This window comes from Chiloscyllium plagiosum, unplaced genomic scaffold (assembly GCF_037043375.1).
Source record: "Chiloscyllium plagiosum isolate Xiang-an unplaced genomic scaffold, Cpla_swu_hap1 HiC_scaffold_20, whole genome shotgun sequence".
Classification (NCBI taxonomy): domain Eukaryota; kingdom Metazoa; phylum Chordata; class Chondrichthyes; order Orectolobiformes; family Hemiscylliidae; genus Chiloscyllium; species Chiloscyllium plagiosum.
In genome coordinates this window covers 58,707,970-58,734,922 of record NW_028270158.1, presented here as the reverse complement: position 1 = coordinate 58,734,922, position 26,953 = coordinate 58,707,970, and the positions used below count along the sequence as shown (strand labels likewise).

The window sequence follows — 26,953 nt, the reverse complement described above, 5'->3', positions numbered from 1 at the left end:
TCACATTTATCTGCATTGAACTCCATTTGCCACCTCTCAGCCCAATTATGCAGTTTATCCAAGTCACCCTGCAACCTGCAACATTCTTCCACACTGTCCACTATTCCACCGACTTTAGTATCATCTACAAACTTACTAAACCATCCACCTATGTCTGCGTCCAAGTCATTTATAAAAATGACAACAGCAGTGGTCCCAACACAGATCCTTGTGGCACACCACTAGTAACTGGAATCCAGGCTGAATATTTTCCATCAATCACCACTCATTGCTTTCTTACAGAAAGCCTTTTTGTAAATCCATGTCGTATCTTATTCTACTGCTGTTTTCTAAGTGCTCTACTATGAATAGCTAATAATGGACTCCAGCATCTTACCCATTATTGATGGCATTCTCACTGTCCCTAACTCCCTTCTTAAATAGTGGGACTATATTAGCTACCCACCAATCTCTAGGAACTGTTCCAGGATCCAAGGAATCTTGAAGGATAACCACTAATGCACCCACTATTTCTAGGGTCATTTCCTTATGTATGTTGTGATGTATATTAGCAGGCTCTGGGTATTTAGTAGCCTTCACTCTCATCAATTTCTCCAACATCATTTCTCTACTAAAACATATTTGCTTCAGTTCCTGCCTCTCACTAAACCTTACGTTCTCCAACATTTCTGCTACATTATTCATGTCCTTCATGGAGACAGAAGTATGAATTCAGTCCGTCAGCCATTTCTTTGTTCTGCATTATAAATTTTCCCGTTTTAGACTATAAAGGACCGACTGTTTTAGGACTTAGTTTTTAACTACTCTTTTTACTAAGATAAAAGGCCTTGGTGTCAGTAAACTCAAACTGGCAATCGACTGTGGCGCAGCAATCAGAGAAGCTAATCACATGCTGATTTAGAAAAGTCAAGACAAGTCGGAGAAAGTTGTCATCAAACTGCTCTGGTCAGATCATTATTTGAACATTGTGACCAGTTTTAGTCTTGAATAAACAAGCACAGCAGACAGTGCAGGGAAGAGACAAAATTTACCCCTACTGTCAGGAGTCCGACTTATCAGAAAAGTCAAGATGACTTGGGCTTTTCAGTCTTGGAAGAAAGCAAGTTAGAGGCAATCTTCCTGAGACACACAAGGAAGCAAACAACATAGAATGGATTAATACTTTCAACTGAATCATGGAAGAAGGGAACATCACTGAAAGCAAATAAAGTAATAATAACTGTATCATGAAAAATGTGACTAACAGTTGGTTCAGCTTTTTGAGTGAAATGAAATGCTCAAAAGATCCCACAGAAACCCTTCTACCAGCACCCCCTGAGACATGCAGTTTTACTTGGGAGCATCCTTTTAACATGATATCGCCTTCCACTTTCTGAAGTTAAATTGACACCCAAATTTCTTATGAAAATTGCAGTGAGTATAATATAACATGGAAATATAAGTACAGCATGTCTCTTAGGAAGCACCGTAATTTGGCAGTTCAAAGTGCTATATTTATGAAAAAGATCTGCATTTGATTCCACTATATATTTTTATTGCAGATCACATCTTGAAGAATGTAATGATAAACTGGGGCTGATTTTATCCAAGAGTAGCACAGCATACAAGGATAGATTAGATTAGATTAGATTACTTACAGTGTGGAAACAGGCCCTTCAGCCCAACAAGTCCACAATCGACCTGCCAAAGCGCAACCCACCCATACCCCTACATTTACCCCTTACCTAACACTATGGGCAATTTAGCATGGCCAATTCACCTGACCCGCACATCTTTGGACTGTGGGAGGAAACCGGATCACCCAGAGGAAACCCACACAGACACGGGGAGAATGTGCAAACTCCACACAGTCAGTCGCCTGAGGCGGGAATTGAACCCAGGTCTCTGGCGCTGTGAGGCAGCAGTGCTAACCACTGTGCCACCGTGCCGCCCACAAAGGATAAGGGAAACAATTCTGCACTTGGCAGCATAGAACTCAGGAGATTCTGATTTCCATGCCATATCAGCTTACCATCACTCTCTAATCCCAAATTCACGAGAGGGTTGGCAGCCATGAGCAGGATATTAGAGGCAGGAGCCACCGAAGTAAACTCACCCTTTTGGGTACCCTTTGGTGTGATATCGCTTTCTGATAGGCTTTGCCTGGCAGGAAAGTTACAATATCTTCCTCATTCAGGTCTGAGGTAAAGGTCTGAGGCCATTCCTGAGTTTGGTACTGGGGCACATGGACTTCAATGGTTCAAGAAGGCAGCTCATCATTAACATCTTGAGAGCAACGAGACACAGGAAATAAATGCTGGCCAGCCAGCAATGCCCAAATCTAACGAGAGAATTTAAAATAAAGCCTGGTCTGCACACTTAAAGGGGGAAGCAGCTTCCAAAGTTATGGACATGAGACTCTTCCTTATGTTATCTGTTGATCAGAATCACTGCCTCCAACTAATTCTAGACATGGCACTACATTTCAATAGCTTTTCTTCATAAGATGAATGTGGTTTGGACGTTTGAGGGCAGAGCAAGAGCTAAAATGGTATTGTGTATATATTTTTAATGCTCATTTACAAAATTGATTCCAAAACTTTAGTTATGGCATTAATATTGTTCACTTTGTTTTTTTTTGATGTCCACTATAGTCCCACAATACTATTAAAAGAAAAGTAGAGAATTCTCAAGACAAATTGCCTAATGATTTACTGAGTGTTTCAAACTGTTTTGCTTCGACTCATTACATGCTGTTGTGGAGCCATACTGTGGTTGGTTGTTGCATTTGGCTACTTAACGATATAACTTCAAAAGTAACCTATTGGGTTTTCCTGAGTTCTAAGACACCCTAAGTAGGCATGAGATAATTTCAAGACAGGCAACAAACTAACTATATGTAACTATGATAAAACACCAAGGTTTATCCCTCGTGATGACAACATATGCTTTATCTAAATTTAAGTATAACTAGGGAATTACATTATCACTGCTGAATTATATCACTGTTAACCATGTAAATTAAAGTAAAATCTGTCTTTCGTGATCTCCCAGATCCCATTTGAAAACCCATTCCAAAGACTTACCCCTCTGTATGTATCTTCTGGTGACTTGTTATAGTTCCAGAAGCGAAGTCCAATGACAGTCTGTTGTTTATTGAAATTGATTGTGAGGATGTGATTCTCTCCATAGGTAAAAGGAATCAGCCACATGTGCTCATCCTCTGAAGTGATATTAATCCCATCAATTAACCTTAAACAAATAAGTACCAGGCATCAATTAGTCCTTTAAAGCTGTGGATAGGTTGAATTTTTATTTTGGATCTAAGCTGTCTCCTTGATCTTCCAGTCGATGGACACTTAAATCCCCCGCTCCCTTCAATTTCATTGTGATTCATTTTCCATTTCAATTTTATCCCCAATCATCGTAAAACAGCAAATAGAATCTGAAGGGGTGCAAAGGATGGGAGATTCAAGGTGGCATTGGAGTAGGTTGAGAAATATAAAAGTTGTTACTACTTTGTTTTTTAAAAGAATGAGGAGAAAGTAAGGTCTGCAGATGCTGGAGATCAGAGCTGAAAATGTGTTGCTGGAAAAGCGCAGCAGGTCAGGCAGCATCCAGGGAACAGGAGAATCGACGTTTCGGGCATAAGCCCTTCTTCCTGATGAAGGGCTTATGCCCGAAACGTCGATTCTCCTGTTCCCTGGATGCTGCCTGACCTGCTGCGCTTTTCCAGCAACACATTTTCAGCTTTTTAAAAGAATATTTGTTTTTGTTAATTTTAGGTGGTTGAGAAGGACACATGGGGAAGAAGAAAGAGAGCAGAGTTAGAGACAAAGAAAGGAAAGTACAGGGTTAACACATGCAAGGTGACATAAACTGGTTGGAGGAAATCAAGAAATAGGGGGTACATCCATAAACAGAGAGATTAACAGAGTGGTAGAAAGTGGAGGGGGGGGGGGTACGAAGAAATAATAAGAAAGATTGAGAATAAATCAGCAGGAATTAATCAGATGCTGACAGCAAAACAGCAGGAAGTGACTCAAACGGGATGGCATGTACTGTGAGAACTGAATGAGATTATGTGCGAGAGACAGACTGCAAAAGGAGGATAATAAAGAACAGAGGTAGAGATGGGAAAGGAAGGAAACAAGAACTTGTTGGTGAAAAAGGCTTAATCAGCTGGGATAGAATTAACAGAAATTGACCCTTCTTCAGAAATGTTAACTCTGATTTCTCTCCATAGATGCTGCCAGACTTGCTGAGCTTTTCCAGCAAGTCTGTTTTTGTTTCTGATTTACAGCATCTGCAGTTCTTTTGGTTTTAATTGGGGTAGGGCTAACCTCGCATTAGGGATTAGGTTAATGTAGCTGGTAACCTTCCAGCCAAGCAGATACTGTAACAACTTGGCTAGATGTAACAGGTAGCTGTGGTCAAAAAGTGTGGTGCTGGAAAAACACAGCAAGTCAGGCAGCATCCGAGGAGCAGCAGAGTCGATGTATCGGGCATGAGCTCTTCATCAGGAATATGGAGGGGAGGTCCAAGATATAAATAGGAGAAGGGTGGGGCTGGGGGAAGGTAGCTAGGAAGGCGGTAGGTAGATGAAGGTGAGGGGTGATGGTGATAGGTTGGACCGGAAGGTGGAACAGATAGGTGGAAAGGAAGGTGGACAGGTAGGACAGTTCAACAGAGTGGTGCTGAGTTGGAGGGTTGGATCTGGGATAAGGATGAAAGTAGCTGCTCCTATGATGCTGCCTGATCTGCTGTGTTTTTCTAGCGCCATACTTTTTGACTCTGATCTCCAGCATCTGCAATCCTCACTTTCTCCTCGATAGCTATAGTACACATTTCCTTTGGTACTACACCTAGGATGTGACTACCACCCATTACCAATGCCCGAGCAAATTAAGATACCTGCTCATGTCACATGGACTTTTCTAAATTAACCTTTCTGATTAAATAGAGCATTAACTTAGCATTCAAGATTCAAGAACAGACAAAACCATCAGACTTGTCTCTTGCACTAATGCGCTGAACTTTATCAGAGTTGAGGAAGTTGATGCTCACTGAATCTCGGACTCCTAGTGGTTGCCATTTTTCATCACAAGCGGTAGGCTTTTCTGGCTTTTAAAAATGTTGGAATTTTATAATACTATTTATCACTTGTCACACTCATTCATAAACGGATTGGAGCTTTGGTCTTCTCTCTCCCATACAATATCAACTACTGAAAACACTGCTATTGAAAACAATTTTTTCTCATGTTGATTAATTTGCTATATATTCAAAACCGTTGATTTAATAGTTGCTATGATGTGCTTTTGTTAATCTGCCTTTCTGATTCCTTAAATGCATATTATGGATTCACCTTAACCACACAAGTTTAAATAGCAGGTCTCACTAATTGCCACCGGAAGATATGGACAGAAACAAATTTTAGCTAACTGCAATTTTGTTTTTTCAGTATAGCACTTCTTATGACCATTGGACATTTCAAAGTATTCTAAAGCCAAATAAGTATGTTTGAAGTGCAGTCACTATTGTAATGTACAAAACACATCAGTTAAGTGGATATACCAAGCTCCCACAAACAGCAGTGCAATAATGACCAGATAATCAGTTTTGTTTTAATTCAGAGCTAAATATTGGCCAGCTTGCTGGAAATAACTCCCTGTTCTTCTTTGTAATATTGCCGTGGGTTCTTTCACATCCACCCACGCAGGCAGATGGAACTTTGGACAGTGGCAGCACTCCCTCAGGACTACACTGGAGTGTCAACCTCAACTTTGTGCTTCAAGCCCTGGAGTGGGACCTGCTGCAAGATGTCTACTTAAGATGCAAAGATACAGGGAACACTATTTTCTAAGATCAACAAACCTCAAAAAGGACAAATCAACAAGTATGCCTGAAAAAGAAACTAAAATGAAACTTAGATATCTGGACCACTTCAAAGAGATGGCAATGATCAGAGGTGAAACATGTTTAGGTTTTGGCATGTGTATATGATTTTTGAAGACATGAGCAGATACTTTAAATAATAATCTAATCATTGAATTGTTTTTATTGCTGAGTTAATGAATAAGATATACTTGTCTAATGTCCTACTGTCTTCATTATACTCTGGCAATTCATTTAGATCTCTTGGTGAAGCTTCAATATCATCCATTGTGACAGGTAGTGCCTGACCATCTTTGCCAACAACTTCCAGTCCAGTCAACCCAAGGTAGTGAGAGTCTCCCCAAGTCAAAGTGAAATTTAGCTGTACACCTGGAATGCAAGGAGAGAAACTTTAAGTCTATATGACAAAATGTTAATGTTCAATTATACAAACATACATAGTTTGTAAACAAGAAGATGTACACACAATCTCATGTAAGTTCAACACAACATTTTAAAGCCGCGATGAGTTAAAGTCAGATAATCTGAAACTCCAGTGTGTCAAAATTGTCAGTCATTCCTGGAAGCAAAATGGGAAATACTAAAGGAGGATGTCCTGATAAAATGAAATTTCAGACTGACAATTCTGGATTCGCGGCAGCTTGTCAAGTGACCACACCAACCAAAATAAAATGAAATTTTATTAAGATTCATTAGAACTCTTGAAGACCATGAATCAACTTCAAAGTTAACCTTGATGCAACTTTGCTCTGTCTACATACACTTACATTTCCCAGTATACTCTGCTCGCATCTGACTGGCTGTTCCACCCAACAGGAATGGAGTTTGTTCTTGCACCTGCAAATACAGACTTTAAGTAGTTAAGAGATGACATACTGTTATTTTAAATGGTTATATTACATTTGTGATTGTTTGAGGCCACTTCTAACATCACCATTATTAGCTACATTTCCATTAGATTGTTTTATTTGCAACAGTGATATTTTACTAACAGATTAAGCTAAGATACAAATTATGATGATGTTTACCCCGATACATCAAGTATTTAAAAAAAAACATGCTTTTTGTATTAAAAAATTGGAATATTGTTATGTTGACCATCCTGTCTGGCCATGCTGTGATTATTAAATCTGCTGATTATATCACCATCAATGCATTGGCCATTTCCCTGCAATATTGCTTCAAGTGACTTCTTAGTAAACCCAATATGCTTTCAATAATCAATCATAACTTAGGCTTTCTCCTACTGTGATACTACATTAAACATGCTGAACAATCTTCTAAAAAGATATTTGTGAGCTACAATTGGCATGAGTTTTTATCACCCAGACTCGAACTGAGTGGCAACATTCCATTAGTAGCATCCCCTTTAAGTGATGAACTTAAATGTGAATTAATTAATTTATAGCTGCCTTACTTACACTTCCTACAATACATCATCAATACTTGATACAGAAGACGTTTAGAGGACACAGTCATATTACATATCTATTGGCTATATCTGTGCTAGAAAGGGAGCATGACGACGTAAGAGTCTCTCTCTATTTTCTATCTCTCAGTATTCTATTTTGTTTTGATGTTGCAACATGGGTATGGTATTGCTGGTGTAATACTATTAGCTACACACAAGCAAATTCGTCCACAATGATTGTTAATGCCTGTGGCTGTAAATTTATCACAACAGCAGGGTTCTAAGATGAAATGCATCTCAACCTCCAGCCCCTTGCCTGAAACCTACTTTTCAACTCTGGAACCCAATTCCTCAGGACCAATACTAAGTGTTTCTTTTGCCTATCAGAGGATATGAGTGCCCAAATCTGCTGCTATTACTCCTTTCAAGAAACACAAGATGGAATTGGAGAAAAACAGAAAGAGAAAGGATATAACTGAAACAGATTACCTGGTTATTAAAACTGTAATGTAGGAAATGCAGCAGCCAATGTGTACAAAGAAAACTCCTACAAGCAACAATGTGATAATGACAACACAATCTGCTTTAATGATTTTGGCTGCAGAAGAAATATTGCCCAGGACTAAGGAGTAGACAGTTTATCTCGTCTTGTCACCCATTTTCAAGCTTTCATCCCTTGATGATGCCTATCTAGTTAATCACCTCTACACCTTATGGAAGACTTTCCTCAAGTGTGCTTCCCAGAATTGAGCACAATTTAAACTGGTCCTAACCAATTCATTTTATTATAAATATATTAACATAAATCCTTTGTTTTTATACTCTATGAACAGGATTTTGCCAGTGCTACAAACCACTCTGACAGTGCATCCTTAATCACCACTGCCCCACAATCATTTAATGAATGTTTATTTGCTGGAATTGGGATTTCACCCTCACTCAGGAGAAAGGCCCACCTCAGAGCTGCCAGCCAACTGACATCCAGCACCTGCTATCCCCATTAGCAGCAGTGGCCAAGACTGGGACTATACTCAGTATCTGGATTCGAAGTCTCAGAGTCCAGAACCCAGGTAATTGCAGCTAGTCTCATGGCAAACAGGGCAAGTGTGCCAGTGAGAAACAAGAGAGGGATTGGGCTTATTAGTGGGGAGGATTCACAGAGGAAAGGAGTTGACCTTGTGCAGGAGGCTTGGTCTGGAAAAGGGACATTTGAGGAAGGTGTCCCCACCCCTCTCAAGTCCCAAGCTGGATAACCTGTCTGCTCCATCACTGAACTCCTTTTGCCAGGCTCAGCAATGGCCTAGTGATATTATCCTCGACGATTAACCCAAAAATATTCTGGGGACCTGTGTTTGAAACCCACCTTGGCAGATGGTGAAGCTTGAATTCAATTTAAAAAATTGAATCAAGAATCTACTTGTAAAGCCAAGCATCCTTTACTTTTCAAATAGCCTTCTCAAAGTCCTCTGCAACTGTCAATGTGTACATTCCCAAGATTTGGAGATGCCGGTGTTGGACTTGGCCACTACCACCTGATGAAGGAACGTCGCTCCGAAAGCTAGTGTGCTTCCAATTAAACCTGTTGGACTATAACCTGGTGTTGTGTGATTTTTAACTTTGTATATTCCCCAGGCTTGTTTCTCCAGCCCTTGATAATTATTCTTTTTAGTTTACACTCCAACTTCTCATTCTTCCATCAAAATTAATCATGACACCTGCCTGCATTAATTTTCATCCAGTGCACGTCTCCCCTGTTTTGCCAGTCTATCTATGCCCTCCTGAAGATGCTTACCATCCTTCTGTCTATGCATAATATTTACAAGTTGTATTAGATTAGAGTAGATTCCCTACAATATGGAAACAGGCCGTTCGGCCCAACAAGTCCACACCGACCTCCCGAAGCGTAACCCACCCAAGACCCTCTGACTAATGCACCTAACACTATGGGCAATTTAGCATGGCCAATTCACCTGACCTGCACATCTTTGGACTGTGGGAGGAAACCAGAGCACCCAGAGGAAACCCACGCAGACACGGGGAGAATGTGCAAACTCCATACAGACAGTTTCCTGAGGCTGGAACCAAATTTGGGACCCTGGTGCTGCGAGGCAGCAGTGCTAACCACTGAGACACTGTGCTGCTCCATGTCATCTGCATCTTATGTAAGTCCTGCTCATTAATAGTTTAGGTGAATTGGCCATACTAAACTACCCCTAGTGTTCAGGGATATGTAGGTTAGGTGCATTAGTCAGGGATAAATATAGGATAATAGGGTAGGGAAATGGGTCTGGGTGGGTTACTCTTCGCAGGGTCAGTGTGAACTTGTTGGGCCAAAGGGCCTGTTATATATACACTGAAAAAAAGAGAACTCCCATCACCATCGCTGGAGGATACAACAACATACTTTTCTCTGGCCAGACAAACACCACATTTCTAAGGCACGCAGAACTTTGCATCCATGCAGTTACTGCCACTTTAATCCAAAGGCCTTCACTTTTTCAAACAGGCCTGTTTTGTGGTATTAAAACCAGAGTGTTTTTCTGGAATTGACAGTATTTAGGGCGCTGAAGGCAGCACCTATAGACTTACCTGTTCACCCTCTGTTCTAAAGCCAGCCTGTGTGAATGGCCTCTCCTCTCCTTCACCATCTGCAGTACTAGGTCTATTGAGCTCTTCCTCAAATGTGAGCGGCTGAGTATAGTCAATATTAGCTGTGAATGTCTCATCGTACTGGGACATTGCATCCAGAATCTCATCATCTGTCGTGAAAAGTATAGTATCTCCAAACTGTTCCAGAGCTGAAACAAAGGACACAAACACAAGGGTTCAAAATAAATATTTCCTGATGATAAACAAATTAAAATTGCTACAAAGTTAACAAAAATTAATCCCTGTAGATTAAAAAAGACTCCGAACATAAATACTAGGTATGGAAAGTCTAGTAGAATCACATTTTCACTGTTTTATTTCTTCGACCTACATAAACAATTTTTTCACATACAGGCCAACCACTGTACCTGCAGGTCTGGTCTCCGCTGCTTCAGTTACCCGCGGTTTACTGTGGGCTGAACATATAACAGGGAACATTCCAGAACCAGGGACCAGGGGGCTGCCGGGAAGATAAATTTCCCATTTAAATCAATGGCTTCACGACTATCCGCAGTTTATGGCTTCCGCGGTACCTCTTGGAATGTATCCCCCACGCTTATGGGGGGGATAGCACATACTATATAAAGTTGTGAAAACAATTAAATCAATCCCCCTCTGATGCATCAGGATAAGGCAGAGCTTTCTCTATACTACACAAAAGGTCAACCCAGATGACTTGAAGCCTCCAGAGTGGACTTCAACCTTCAGAAACTTCTGTAGAGAGTTGAAAAGCAGATAGGACTGAGGTTAAAAATGTATTCTGTCAAATTTTCTATCCTGCACTCATCAAGATAATTCACAAAATGGCTCCCAGCTGGTGGAAGAGTTGAAGGACTGCGTGCGTGTTCTTGCCTGGGACTCATCGCTCCCATCTACTTTCTTGGTTTTTAATTCTTTTTATTTCTGTTCTTTTCTTGTATTTTTTTCCTTATGTCTTTCCTTTCTTTAGCAAGTTAGTCAACAGTATTGGTATAGCTATGAGAGTGGGCCATGTGTGGAGTGGCAGCAGCCTCCTGGCGGTCAGAGGTGGCGGCAGCAGACACTGCTCCTCCCAGCAACTGGGAGGCGGCAGTAGCAGGACGGACATCCTCCCAGTGTTCGGGGCCAGTCACAGTGACGGCTAACCTCCTCCAACAACCTGAGGCGGCAGCGGACTCTTCAAGATTGTGGCACCAGCAAGTCGACATCCTGGAGGGTGGTCAGAGTGGGATTCCGGTCGTGGTGAAGCCAGGGACCCATGGTGGGGACTGTTGGCATTGGCAAGTTGGCCACTGCAGCAGCAGCACCATGGTACGCCTGGAGTGGGAACAATTGGCTTCATCGAGGCAGCAGCACAGCCAGGGACTCTAGGTTGTGATAAGCCTGGAGCAGGATGCCCTGGTTATTGGTGAGGTGGCAGCAGCGGAGGAACCTGGGCCTCCTGGTTTCGGGGCAAGTGTGGGTTCAGCCTGGAACGTAGAGGAGAGAAGGCACCTAAAGAGTGGCAACGCTTATGTTAGTGGGTCCGGCACAGGCGGCAAAGGACGGGTGGCGGCATAGGTGTCACTGGTAAGCCAGCTCAGATAGTTCTCAACTTCCACCCTACCAATTTCCAGACACAACGCACCATCTTCCACCATTTTTGCCACCTACAATCAAACCCACCACCAGAGATATATTTCCTTCCCCACCCAATCTATGTTCTGCAGAGACCATTCCCTCCACGACTCCCTCATTAGGTTCAACCTCCACTTCCAGCACCTTTTCCTGCCACCGCAAGAGGTGTAAAACCTGCACCCACAGCTCCCCTGTCACCTCCATCCAAGGCCCCAAAGGATCCTTCCACATCTGGCAGAGATTTTCCTGCAAATCCAAACATCTCATCTACTGATTCTATTGTTTTCGATGTGGTCTCCTCTACACTGGGGAGACAGGACGCCAACTTGCAGAACATTTCAGAGAACATCTCTGGGACACACACTGACACCAAAAAACCCTACTGTCCTGTGGCCAATTACTTCAACTCCTCCTCCTACTCAGCCAAGGACATGAAAGTCCTGGGCCATCTCCACCATTAAATCCTAGCCACCCGACACCCAGACGAAGAACGCCTCATCTTCCGATTTGGGACCATCCAACCACACAGTATCAATGTTGACTTCACCAGTTTCCTCATCTCTCCTCCCCCCCACTTCAAATCTCAGAACCAACTCTCTAAATGGACACCGATCTCTTGAACTGTCCATCTTTCTGCCCACATATCTGCTCCACCCTCCGCTCTGATATATCACCATCACCCCCCACTGATATCTATCTATCACCTTCCAAGCTACTTTCCACCCCAACCTCACCCCGCCTTCCTCCATTTATCTCTCAGCCTTCTTCCCCTCCCCACATTCTGATGAAGGGTTATGCCCAAAACATCAACTCCCCTACTCCTCAGATGCTGCCTGATCTGCTGCGCTTTTCCAGCGCCACACTTTTCGACTCTGATAGTTGAATCATTTTGCTGTATTATTCAATGTAAAACACAAGTGACCATAATCATTCAATTCAAAAAATATTAAACTAATGCGTAAACAACCTCTTTATACTTTGAGATAAAATATTGACCACCAAGTCGGAAATGACTATCATGATTAGCTCATTTTGCGCTGTATAACAAACAAACTCATGAACCAGGTTTTACCTTTGGTTTAACAAGTGCTAGTCTACCTCAGAATAAAGCACCTGAAGAAGTTTAAGAAACAGGAAAAGCTAGCTGTTTCACGTTGCTACTTTGTAGAAGCAATGCCAGTGGTGAACACCACCATCAGTCTGTTGCTGTCACACCAAAAAGCTATCCTGGCATTCTATCAAATGATTACTAGGTTATATGAACTTCAGTATACCATTGTGATGCCAGATATATAGGGTGTAGTTCCCAAAGGCTGTAGGACATAGCAAATCCCTTCAGCTGTTCGCAACTCTGCCCAAAGGCCTGTAGTAAGGCAATAAAACAGAGGAATGGAATTAGACCATTCAGCCTATCGAGTCTGCTCTGTTGTTTGGTTATGGTGAAATGTTTCAACTACATTCTCCTGTTTTCCCTGAAATCTTTGATTCTGCTACTAATCAAGAATCTATCCATCCCCGTCTTAATTACTCTCAATGATGGCCTCCACAGCCTTGCCACAGAGTCACCACTCTCTGGCTGAAGAAATTCCTCCTCATCTCAGTTCTAAAGGGTCATCCCTTCACTCTGAAGTTGTGCACTCAGGCCCTAGTCTCTCCTACTTGTGGAAACATAGAGTCCAGGCCTCTCAGTATTCTGTAAGTTTTGATTAGATTGCATCCCCCATCCTTCTAAACTTCAAATACAGACCCAGAGTCCTCAACTGCTCCTCATCCCAGGATCATCCTTCCTCCCGACCCTCAACAAGGCCTGCACATTCATCCTTAGATACAGGACCCAAAACTGCTTTCAATATTCCAAATGTGGCCTGACTGAAGCTACACAGCCTGAGCAGTATATCCCAGCTCGTGTTGTAGCCATCTCAAAAAGACATTACATTGCATTACCTTCCTAACTGCCATTGAACCTGCAAGCTAACCTGGAGAGAATCCTGAAGTAGGTCTTTTTGTGCTTCAGATGTCTGAAGCCTTTCCCATTTAGAAAATAGTCTATGCCTCTATTTTTCCTACCGAAGTGCATCGTCTCACAGTTTTTCACTCTGCCACTTCTTTGCCCACTCTCCTAGCCTGACCAGGTTATTACTGTGGCAGCCCCCCCCCACCCCAGCTCCTCAGCACTACTTGTCCCTCCACCTGTCTTTATGGCATCTCCTCAGTTCCTTCCTCCAGATCTTCAATATATAATATGAATAATTCTGGTCCAAATTCTGACCCATGTGGAACTCCACTAGACATTGGCGGCCATCCTGAAAAAGTTTCTTTTATTCCCACTCTCTGCTTTCTGCCAGTCAGCCAATCTTCTAACCACACCCGCACCTTGACCCAAACACTATGGGCTCTTAGCTTATTTAGCAGCCTCCTGTGCAGCACCTTGTCAAAGGCCTTTTGGAAATCCAAATAGATCACATTCAATGGATCTCTTTTGTCTAACTTGCTCGTTACCTGCTCAAAGAATTCTAAAAACTTTTCAGACATGATCTTCCTTGATGAAGTCTTGTTGAGAATTTTACCACAAACTTCCGAATTCTCTGCAATCTCATCCTTAATAATAGACTCTAAGATTTTACCAATGACCGAGATCAGGCTGATCAGCCTACAAATTTCCACATCTTCTGCCTCCCTCCCTTCTTAAACAGGGGTGTTACATGAGCTATGTTCCAATTCTCTGGAACCCTTCCTGACTCCAGTGATTCATGAAAGATCACCACCAATGCCTGTACAATCTCTTCAGCTATCTTCTTCAGAATCCTGGGGTGTTGTCAATTTAATCCAGGTAATTTATCTGTCTTCAGCCTCTTCAGCTTCTCCAGTACCTTCTCCTCAGTAATGGCCACTACACCTACCCCTGCCCACTGACTCTCTTGTACAAAACCCAAATGCGCAGGGCTAGGTCTTGTTAAATTTTGGCTGTGTTAATTTTGTTGAGTTTCATGGAGTGTTTCTTCCTGTGACGCTCTGTGAGATTTCTTGCCATACCATTCCACTCCAAGATTTCTCACCACAGCCCACGTCATTCAGGGATCCATAATATTCCACCCTCAGTATGCAATACAATTTGTGATTCTACAATTGGACCTTATTTGCTAAATAATCCAGAGAGTACTAAGATATACACTGACAAACAATTTAAGATTGTCAGGCTCATAGTAAGCTGCACTTGTATGTGCTGAGTGCTACACATGTTAATACACAGGGCTTGTTCTTGCAGACAGAAAGAACACATGCACATATTACACTTGTTTCAACCTAACAAAACAGGCAACAGCCTTCTCTGGTCACTTAGGGCAATGCCATAACCAATTCACTCACTATAAAATTGAACAAAATTTTCAGTTAACTGCAATTAGCTAACTTTTGCATTCTCCAACAAAACTTGTTATCATTCAAAATGTACCTTTCAATCAATCCGAGCTCAACCTTTTCATACAGTAGAAAGGGTTGCTTTCCCTTTACGTTGGTCTTTCTTGTGATTTTTCTTCATGAGTACAAGTGAGAAACTTGAACATAATGTTAATTTTTTCAGCAATATCCAATAGTGTTCTTCCACATGCCTACTTAAAAAGTACTTATTTTCTTGTAATATTCCCTCAAAAGATTTTCCTTTAGAAAGATCGAACAGATCTAGACGTTTATGAATAGGTTTTATTAGATAAATAACAAATGTTTTCAGTTTTCATGAATCCAAAATAAAGGCTATAAATAAATAATGGTCACCAACGAATATATAAAAGGAATTCGAGGGAACCTTATTGCCTGGGGAGTGGTTAGAATGTGGAACGCATTATCACAAAGGGAGTAACTAGCTCAGATATACTTCAAATAAAGAGATAAGGAAGATAGGAATTGAAGAATATGAGGATGTTGTTGAAAGAATAAGGGTGTATAGTTAGTAGATATAGTTAGTAATGACTATTTTAGCCAAATGTAATGCTAAATAATTGACTGAATAATTGTTTACTTGATGCTAACAAGACAAAATAAGGAAACATTATTTTACCTGCTGTGCCAACTCAAATTAAACATAGTACAGAAAAAACAGGATTAGAACATAATTTACCTCCATTTAAAGTTCCTGATGCTTTGGCTATTTCTCCTCTAAAGATCAGTTTCCCATCCAGTAAGATTTCAACATCTTTAATACCACGGAAAGAATGTATTCTCGATTTGTTGTAATTCCAAATTCGAATCATTGCCACGTGACAGTGAGTTACAAAGTCAATATAGATGAAATGGGATCGTCCTGGAGTGAAAGGTGCAAGCCAGAGATGCATATCATCTTGCGTCCTGTTTACACCATCAATCAAATTTGAAACAACCCTTGGATCTTTGCCATAAGCAGGTAATATGTTAATATCTGCTGGATCTGCTCTTATTTGTACTATTTGTACAGGTTCTCCGCTTGAACTGAATATTTCTATTCCATTAAGTCCAACATAATGTCTATCACCCCAAGTTGATGTAATATTAATAATTAAACGACAGCCAAAAGGCAAAACTGGAATTTCAAAATCATCACTTCCATCATCATCCCTTTCAAGGTCAGTTGTATGTTCTTCCTTTCCCTCTTCAACTTCATGCATTGATTCTTGGTACAAGGATTTCAATCCTGTTTCTCTTCCAATTCTTTGCTCTTGCAAAAACTCATCAAAAACATCTCCCTCAAAATCCAAGTTGGCTATCCGACCTCGCTGTGACCTGTTAAACTTTAATAAAGAATCCCATGATTCCATCAGTGTGTCATCCTGCTCATTTTGCCACTTTGGTCTTGTAGACCCTGATGTCTTTGAAGTTTTCTGATTTTCTGAAAAAGCCAATATAAAAGGTGAATTATATAGAATAGGTTTCAATTCTTACAAGTTCACTTTGCAACTTGAACAGTGAACAACACTAATAAAACAGCAAAATACTATGACTGTTGGAGATTCTAAGCAAAAACAGAAAATTTTGGAAATCCTCAGCAAGTCCAACAGCATGGATGGAAAGACAAACAGAATTAATGTAGATTACTTTTGTCAGAACCAGGGGGACTTAGCTAAAACACTTTTTAAACAAGGCATGGGGGAACTAAGAAAAAGGAAGTTCAATGAAAAAGTGGAAGATATGCAAATAATTTGCAAATTAAGTTCAACATAGATAAAAATATTATATATTATATATTACTGACACACAAAAGAATGAGAGAAATTGCATCAGCAATGCCTGTACTACATTTTCTGGATTCAAAAGAGAATGGTCAAACAAATGCCAAAACTTCTCTTAAAGCCACCTCCAAAAGTATTCAGACACTACTCCTGCAAAACCAACACTGATGGACTGGATACACTCCAAATGGACAAAAACTATCTTACCTCCGAGGTCCCATTTTCTCAACTCTCAACTAGTCAGCTTTCCAGAAAAGGGAAAAGAAAATGCTACAAATATACTTTGAAATTCTCCTTGAAGAGTGGCACCATTGACATTAAAATGCTGGGAGGGTGCTTGCTATTAATAATTGAAAGTTTCAGAACAGGAGGGAAAGGAGAGACATTGAAACCAAACAGAAGTAGGGAATAAAAGACACCTTAAACAATTACACACTCACTCGATGTGATATTTTACATAAAATAGAGGATTGTAATGTTGACTATACTGCTCTGAAGTATATGGAGATGACTATCTAATAGCAGTGAATAAATAATGCCTGATGTCAGCAGAATAAATGTTTGATCCAGGATATTTAGGATTATGGAACCTTAACTCATTGCTTAAACAATACTTTACAGCATGAAATTGAAAATTTTGATCACTAAAGTAATGTACCAGATTGTACAATGTAAAGTCATATCAATTCAAAATTACATATTGACACAAATATTCTAACGACCACAGAATCACTGGAGCAGCACAGACTGAAGTTATGTGTTGGCACCGTGTGAAATCTCTGACCTTGCTGATTCTGTAGAAATTGCCCAGGAATTGAAATCCTCTGATGGAAAATCCACTGAGTTTGGAACTCTATGTAAGAGTCCACTAAAGTCAGAGAATTCAGTGATTCTGACCTGCTTAAAAATTAATAATGACCCTGAAAATGTTAAGGTCAAAAACCTACTCAACTTCAGAATAACTGAATATCCAACTTGAATGACCCCCGACCACATGCTCTCAACCCCTAACACCCCAGACCTGAACCTCCTCCAGGTCAACCTGACTGGGCTCAAATCCCTTCCCTTAGCACCAACCCAACACAACTGAGATATGCCTGAACCTGCTGGACCAAATATGCCCTTGCCTGACCTATTCTAAGGATCCTATACTCCCCATCCACCTTGCACCGTAACTCCAACCCATTCACTTACCCGTCTGCCACCTTATCCCCTCACTTATTTTTCCTCAGCTGCTATAAAAGTGCCTTTGGGACCTTAAATTCCTGAAATTCCAGAAGCAAGTATTGCAAAAAAAAAGGAGAACACTACTCATGTGCTGGGTGAATTACTCCCTGATTTCCTCTGATGGATGCATTTGGGAGAGGTCAACCTTGGATTCTTAACCACAAAAATTGCAGACAGATAAGTGGATAATATTAAAGGGGTCTTCCATTGGTCGATTCTGTTCGGATTGCAATTAAAATATCTTGCCCAATAATATGGATCTTAAAAACTCTAGATTTTAATTAACTCTAGATTCCACATCTGATAACATAGACACAGTATATCTTAATCCATTCCATTTACTAATTAAAAAATGTACATCCATTTTACAATAAAGCTAAATAAACTGTAGTAGAATAGGTTTTAAAATGACTAAGAAAAATAATGATACAATGACAGATGATTAAACCACTTACCTATTTTAAGAAGTTCTTCAGTTTCACTAACATTAAAAAGTTCTTTATGTCTGGCACTCTTCATAGAGCTTCTCCTTCCACTAATAGGAAAGTCAGTTCTTTGATTCTCCTCACCCTGTGACGAGGGCACATAACAGTCACTTTCATTGAAGTCGTCCAGAAAATCTAAATAATTTTTGTCAGTAAGTACTTTGCCATTGTCATGAGAGTTGACTAACTTTTTCTTATTACATTTTAAAATCTTGTCAGTTGGACCAATTGAGTTTTTGTAACTATTGTCAGGGTCAGATAGATCAGGCCAATTACAATTTGCCTCATCAGATTTAGCTGAATTGTTGTCAACTTTTAAATCTATCGGTGTCTCATTATTGAGCCATGGAGGCTTTTTCCGTTTACTTTGCTTAGGTTTTTCTTTCTCTGGTGATTTTAGCCATGATGGTATTTTTGAAGCTGATGGCATATCTGTTATTTTCTTTGCTGATATTTTCTCCTGCTGGTCTTTCATGACTGGTTCTTCATCAGAATAAATCTCTTCTTCCCTATTGGTTTCTGAAATATTTACCCGCTGGAGTGATATCTCGACTGAAACTGGAGCTGTTAACATTATGTCTTCCTCCACAGCAGAAATTCTGCACTTTGGTGAATCAATCGAATAAATGAATGCATTCTTCTTATTTTCTAAATTAGAATTTAAAAAGAATGAGGAACTTGCTTGATGTGGAGAACCAATATTAAGATTTGTTTTTGAGTTCTCAATTACATTAGCTTGATCTTCTGTATCACTCCCACTGAAAGCATCAATTGTATCTCTCTCCTCTAACCTTGAATTTAGAAAGAACGAGGAATTTGCTTGCTCTGGATGCTCAATGCTTGGGTCTCTTTCTGAGCTCACCCTTTCTTCAGTTTGTTCTTCCATATCACTCCCACTGGAAGTATCAAATGTAGCTTTGCTTTTGTTGGTTCTCAAGTCAATGGTTGTACTGTAATCAAACACTTGGTTTCCACAGCCTTTTTCAAGTTTTTCTTCATATACAAGATTACCGTCCACATAAATCCTCACATCCTTTGCCCCAACATCAAGCTCCTAAAGAAGGAATTTAAGCAATGAAGCAATTTACAATGTTATAAATGCATTAAATTAAAAAAAAATACAATGACTTTTAATGTGATTTGTTACTTATAGATATAACAAGAAAACAGGCCATTTAACTCTTTCAATCCCACTTCGGCTTTATCATACATTCAAATAAATAGTTTGAATAACATTCTATTCTCCTATCGCAGTATCCATTTTTCTCTTATACACTTATTCAAGTCAATTCTAAACTCAGGTTGTCAAAGCGTGCAAAGAATTTTCATTTTCTTTTCAAAATATCTTACATTTAGCATGCATGGTTAATCCCCAATTCCTGACTGATCCATTGCTGGAAACAATCTGCTGCTGGTCAGTTATTGCTATTCTTCATTGCTTTAAGCACTACCATCATATTGTCTCATCTTAATTTAATATGTCATAATCAGATTAATAGCTACAATTAAGACACATTTTATCACCTTTTTTTATTTACATTTTCTGAAAGCAACTGAAAACTTAAAATAAATTCTTCACCCTACTCAACACTTTAGTATGGTTGAGAATTTGACTCTGTTCTAAATTTAGACAAGACAGGTTGGCTCCTCGTCACCTGACTACAAGTTTTCATATTCTACCTGACTCTCATTAAGATCAGGAATTCATTGCACTGAATATGTATTCAATTTTGTAAATGTTTACATAAATATCTAGAAGAGAAAAGTTTGGAAGCCACAAAATTGACTTGAGATCTTTTTTATTACAAATGTGAATTTGTACTGAGTTCATTAATAGCGACAAGATATGAAATGCAATATAACTTTATTTAAGCACTTAATATATTCTCCATTACTTTTATGAATTGTATTTTGTGTTTAGAGATAAAAACAATATCTAAATTTATTTGTATTTTTCAAGTGTAATTCACTCCTATGCCTACTAACCTATAACTTCTTGAAGCCACAGAAAGTAGCATAAAGAAATGTTCAATTCTTTTTATAATTGATTTTATAAACAGAAACTTAAATATTCTAATAAGTAACAAAAGCAAGTCAGAGACTTAACACCGTTAGGTTTAAACTTTGTTCTAATCTACAGTACATACCACGATTATTTGACTTAATTTCTTAAATATCTTTTGTAGACACTTAACATTTGTCTCTCAACGTAGCACAAAGACACCAATAAGCTGTACATGTTATTTTGCACACGAGTTCCTCGGATCAGGATAAGCAATATCACATTCTATTGCTATTATTGGTGGAGTGCAAGTAAGGATAAGCTTAATAATCCACTGCATTAATCTCCCGGCGTTCTACATTCTACTCATTTATGTATCCTGTCAATTGGCTGAACTTCAATGCCTTATGAGATTTTCTATTATCTGTTCCATAGTAAGGCAAACAGTGTCAAAATTCTCATTACTCCATTACACAGTAGACTGGAAACAAAGACTTTATGGTGGGACAGTTGATGAGTAGTGGAGGACTTTCAAAGCAATTTTTCAAAGTGCTCAGCAGAAGTATATTGCAGTGAAAAGGAAGAATTATAAGAAAATCATAATCTGCCAAGGGTGTCTAAGGAAGTAAGGGAGGCTTTCAAATTGAAAGAGAAGGCATACAGAGTGGCCTAAGAACTTGAAGAAACTAGAAGATTGGGAAAACTTTGAAGGTCAACAGGAAGCCACAAAAAGAGCTATAACGAAAAGTAAAATAGAACATGAGAAAAAAACTAGCACAGAATATAAAGACAGATAGCAAAAGTTTCTATAAATATATAAAATGAAAAAGAGCGGCTAAAGTAAATATTGGTCCTTTAGAGGATGAGAAGGGGCATTTTGTTATGGGATATGATGAAATGACTGATGCACTGAATAAGTATTTTGTCCTTCACAATGGAGGACACTAATAACATGCAGGTAATTGACAAAAAGACAAAGGTAGGTGAGGATCTGGAAACAATCATTATTATGGAAGAGGCAGTGTTGGGCAAGCTAATGGAGCTAAGGAGAGACAAGTCTCCTGGCCCTGATGGAATACATCCCAGGGTCCTAAAAGAGACGGTGGGAGAAATAGCAACTGCACTTGTAGTTATTTTCCAAAATTCACTGGATTCTGGGGCTGTTCCAGCAGATTGGAAAACAGCAAATGTAACGCTACTGTTTAAAAAGGGAGGTAGACAAAAGATGGGGAATTATAGACCAGTTAGCTTAACTTCTGTAGTGGGGAAGATGCTTAGTCTATTATCAAGGAAAAAATAGCAAGGCATTTAGATAGAAATTGTCCCATTAGGCAGACGCAGCACAGGTTCATGAAGGGCAGGTCATGTTTAATTAATCTTTTGGAATTCTATGAAAAAATTCAGAGCAAGGTGAACAATGGGGACACAGTAGATGTGGTGTTCCTAGATTTCCAAAAGGCTTTTGACAAGGTGCTGCAGAAGAGGCTCCTGCATAAGACAAAGATGCATAAAGTATTAGCATGGATAGAGGATTGGTTAACCAACAGGAAGCAAAGAGTAGGGACAAATGAATGCTGTTCTGATTGGTAATCAGTAACTATTGGCGTGCCTCACGGATCAGTGTTGGGACTGCAATTATTCACAATTTATAGAGATGATTTGGAGTTGGGGACCATAGTGTGTAGTGTGTCAAAGTTTGCAGATGACACTAAGATGAGTGACAGAGCAAAGTGTGCAGAGGACTGTCAAACTTTGCAGAGGAACATAGATATATTGAGTGAGTGGGCAAAGGTCTGGCAGATGTAATACAATGTTAATAAATATGAAGTCAGGAGTAACAGTAAAAAGGATCATTATTTGAATGGTAAAAAGTCGCAGCATGCTACTATGCAGAGGGACGTGGGTGTCCTTGTACATGAATCACAGAGGGTTAGACTGCAGGTCCAATTAGGAAGGCAAATGGAATTTTCCCCAACATTGCTAAAGGAATCAAGTTTAAAAGCAGGGAGGTTATGTTGCAGCTGTACAAGGCCACACCTGGAGTACTGCATGCAGTCTTGGTCTCCTTACTTGAGAAAGGATGTAATGGCACTAGAGGGGGTGCAGAGGAAGCTCAATTGGTTGATTCCAGAGTTGAGGGAATTGGCTTATGAGGAGGGACTGAGCAGATTGGGATTATATTCATTGGAATTCAAAAGAATGAGGGGGGATCTTATAGAAACATACAAAATTATGAAGGGAATAGATAAGACAGCAGTAGAGAGGATGTTTCCACTAACAGGTGAAACGAGGACAAGAGGGCATAGCCTCAAAATTAGGGGGAGCAGATTTAAGACTTAATTAAGAAGGAACTTCTTCACCCAGAGGGTGAAAAATTCCCTGCCCAGTGAAGTAGTTGACACTACTTCAGTAAACGTTTTTAAAGGTAAAATAGATTTTTTTTAAACAATAAAGGAATTAAGGATTATGGTGACAGGGCGGGTAAGTGGAGCTGAGTCCATGAAAAGATCAGCCATGATCCTATTGAATGGCAGAGCAGGCTTGAAGGGACAGATGGCCTACTCCTGCTCCTAGTTCTCATGTCCTAATTACATGTTTTAAAGATTACAGAATTTGTGCACCTCCCCAACCAAACACCTGATACTAATTATTTTTAGCGGGATATTACTCTTAACCCCCTATACATTAATAGCACAGAGGTGGAATGAGTGGAGAGTGTCAAGCTCCTGAGAGTGGTCATCCACAACAAGCTTTCTTGGACTCTTCATGTGGATGCACTGGTTACAAAGGCCCAACAATGTCTCTTCTTCCTCAGGCAGCTGAGAAAATTTGGCAAGACGGCAAATGCCCTTGCCAACTTTTATAGGTCGTCATCGAGAGCATTCTGTCTGGATGTATCACTATCTGGTATGACAACTGTACCATTCAAGATCGGAGATGGTTACAGAGAGTGGTGAACTCGGCCCCGGACAATCACAGAGGCCAACCTCCTATCTATTGAATCCATCTACTGGGGCCACTGTCAAGGAAAGGCCACCAGTATTCTCAAAGATCTATCCCACCCTGGCAATGCTTTTCTAAAACCTCTACCATCAGGGAGAAGGTACAGAAGCCTGAACACACACACCAGCCGGTTTCGAAACAGTTTCTACCCTACTGTTGTTATAACACTGAATGGACTTTCAAACTCTTAACATTCACCTGTACCTGTATTTTTGTTTTTGCCGCTGTTTACCTATTATTTAGTTACCTATGCTATTTAACTACCTGTACTGCTCGCAAGACAAAGCTTTTCACTGTGCCTTGGTACAATAAATTCAATTCAATTCAATTCAATTTTAGGAAAACCCATATATTCTTCTTAATTGGTAAATCTTATTTAAAGGTTTACCTTCTAGGACATACCTTGTTATAATCTGCATAAAAATAGGAAAACACAAAAGCAACTCACATTGAGGCTTCTATTATAATTCCAAATCTTGATCTTAGAAATACCGAAGAGACACAATTTGATTGGGCTACGTACAACAAAATATAACTGAACAGGTGGATGGAAGGGGCACGTCCACATGTGACGCTCCTTCGTGGTCTGTGGAAAGAGGAAAGGTTATTGAGTTAAGCTTTTCTTAATTGCCACAGAGGGAAGAACAGATTTTTTTTTAGAATATCAATATAATTAAATGAAAAACAAAAAAATTAAGAAATGTAGAAACCAATATAGAATGTCAATAGGCAATTACTTCAATGGGACATTGCTGTCATAAAAACGACATCTTAATTCTATGATTCTACCTTATAATTTGAATATTGCTAAAGTCTAGTCTGCATTTTAAATTGCTCAGAACAAGTTAATATTTGTCGAAGACAACTAAAACATAGTACTTTACCAAAGATATTTCCTATCTTTGTGAATCAATTTAATACTTATTAGTTCTGACCAAAACTAGAGAAAATATAAAAGAAAACAGCTCTCTCAACGTTTGGACACCTTTGTTTGAACCTGCCTGTTAGGCTAAGCTTTTAATCCTTCTGCTAATATCTCCTTCTTTGGTGTGGGCAGCTTCAGAACAAGTTAAATATAGGCTTTTAAGAGTAATGGAACCTTCTAGAATTTGTTTCTTTCGTTTGGATCTTAAAATGGGATTTAGAAACATTAAAGTTTAAGAAACTGCACTATAGTTAATAGGTGATTGATTAAGGTGACAGCCTTATTTAAGATTTGGAGATGGTGGTGTTGGACTGGGGTGTACAAATTAAAAATCACACAACACCAGGTTATAGTCCAACAGGTTTAATCGAAAGCACTAGCTATAACCTGGTGTTGTGTGTTTTTTTTAAGCCTTATTTAAGACCTCATTTTTGTCACCTAGGCAAAAGTCCTATGCTTAGGATTATAACCCATGACCAATGCCAAGATCAGCAAATATTGGTTGTGATGGAAAATCTAGAAACTTTAAAGGACAATGGCTTTGCAGATGGAGGATCGTTCAGGAAGAGAGACAGTTTTTCTTTTAAGCACTTGACACAGAGGAAGGCAATAGGGAAAAGTCTCTAGTACTCTTTGCCCTAGTTATATTACTCATTGAAATTGAAAATGGGAGGATATGAGCAACTATGTAGAAAAGGTCAGGAACATGAGACATGGAGAAATGAACAGAGGACCTGCTTTTGGGCTGACCACCACTAGAGAGGTGAAGGACATTATGAACCGCAGATCAGATGCATACTAATTAATAGCCTTAAGTAGAAATATTCTCATTTTTATGGAGTATGCATGAGTAATGAATAAAAAGATCATGTACTGCCAGTTCTCCTGATTTGGAAATATTCTATTGACAGTATGGGGATACTCTTTATAATTCACTTCTCATTTTGTTTGTATTTATTTAATTAGTTATTTATTCATTCCTTTGTAAGATGTTGGCATCACTTGCTGAGCCAGCATTAATTGCCCTTGCCTATCCTCCCATGAGGTGGTGGTGAGCTGCCTATTTGAACCACCACAGTCCATATGGTGTACAGACAACCACAGTTAAGAAGGGAGTTCCAAGATTATGACCCAGTGATAGCAGAGGAATGGCAACATAGTTCCAAACCAGGGTCGTATATGGTTTGGCGGTGGTGGTGTTCCCTTTCATTGCCTACTGTTTGTGGTTCTAGATGTTAGAGGTCAGATGTTTGGAAAGTGCTGTCAAAGTTTCTTAGTGAGATATTTTACTGCATCTAATGCTGTAGCCACCATGTATCGATGGTGAAGGCAGTAAAAGTTGAAAGTGGTGGATCAAGTTCTACTCCAGCAGGTGGCTCTGATCTGAATGGTGATGAGCTTCTTCAGTGTTGTTTCAGCTGCATCCACCCAGCCAAGTAGTGAGCATTCTGTTACATTTACTGAAAAACCAAATATTGTACATTGAAAGCCATGAGACTCCATAACAGAAAGGGAGTGAAACAATTTCTTGTGGAGGCTGGTATTGTGGAGCAGCCAGTTATTTAAAATGTATTTCACCTCACTTTTTATTTAATCTTCAGATTGTTAACATGTAATTCAATTTGGAAGTGAGAAAACAACACATTTTAAACATGAAAATCTAATTTGACAATTAGGTTTAGCTTTTCAACATATGTAAATGAGCAGTTATTTATATCATTGGAATTAAAGATAATTTATTTACATAACATAGTTAGAAAGCAACTTTCTCACGGAATACCTTTGTGTTTACAGATCAACTTAGCTTACCTTTGTCTTTCCATTCACTAAACGATTCAAATTCCCAGGACTGTGAGCATTTCTGACATCAACATCATGTGGAGAAACAAAAATCTTCTGATGTTTTAGATCAAAAAATTGTACTTCTGTTAAGCCGACTTTGTCAATGTTGCCCCAGTTTGACAAAATTTCCAGTGTGACATAAATTATGTCCTTCACCAATGTATTGCCCGACGTGCCATTACTCTGTTGAGTCTATTAAAAAGTTGAAGTTGCATATGTTAAAAATTGAAAATTATGGTACTCTATCAGATTTTGGACGTTTACAAACTTTCCGTATATAGAAAAGAAATAAAAAATTGTTTGGATTATTGCAAATCTGGAAACTAGAGAACAGCTGTTCATATCCATTTTTGATTTACTACAATATTTATTTCTTGGTCTCTGGACCGACACTTCAGTGCAGTTCTGAGGGAGGATTGCATTATTGAAAGGAGTGCCATTCAGATGGGGCTTTAACTATTTAAGTGGGCATAAAATATTTTTGGTGTTATTCAAAGAGGAGCAGGGTGATTCATCCAATGTTCTGAAATATTTATTTCTCGACCGATATCATCAAGAGAGTTGTTTGTGGAATCCTGCCGCATGAAAACTGATGACGACGTCTGCCCGGAGAACAATAGTGAACACACTTCAAAAAGTAAAAGTAACCGGCTTTGCATTTCCAAGCTTCTAAATGGTGAGTTATAAATGTAAGTTCTTTTCTAGTTGCACTTTGTGAAGAAAATATATATAAATATT

The 26,953-nt window shown here is 39.5% G+C and overlaps 1 protein-coding gene across 3 annotated transcripts in view; it reads right to left on the bottom strand.

Annotated features, from left to right (window-relative positions):
• katnip (katanin interacting protein) overlaps nucleotides 1-26,953 on the bottom strand; it is a 152,760-nt gene that overhangs the window by 48,262 nt on the left and 77,545 nt on the right. For all 3 annotated transcript variants that reach the window (XM_087997997.1, XM_043711164.2, XM_043711166.2), the window contains exons 13-20: nucleotides 26,183-26,407; nucleotides 23,897-24,034; nucleotides 18,414-19,497; nucleotides 15,648-16,391; nucleotides 9,878-10,086; nucleotides 6,645-6,714; nucleotides 6,069-6,246; nucleotides 3,066-3,231 (exon numbers count right to left, since the gene is read on the bottom strand). In XM_087997997.1, the coding sequence (XP_087854123.1) occupies nucleotides 3,066-3,231; nucleotides 6,069-6,246; nucleotides 6,645-6,714; nucleotides 9,878-10,086; nucleotides 15,648-16,391; nucleotides 18,414-19,497; nucleotides 23,897-24,034; nucleotides 26,183-26,407 (2,814 nt within the window). The remainder of the gene's footprint in view (nucleotides 1-3,065; nucleotides 3,232-6,068; nucleotides 6,247-6,644; nucleotides 6,715-9,877; nucleotides 10,087-15,647; nucleotides 16,392-18,413; nucleotides 19,498-23,896; nucleotides 24,035-26,182; nucleotides 26,408-26,953) is intronic.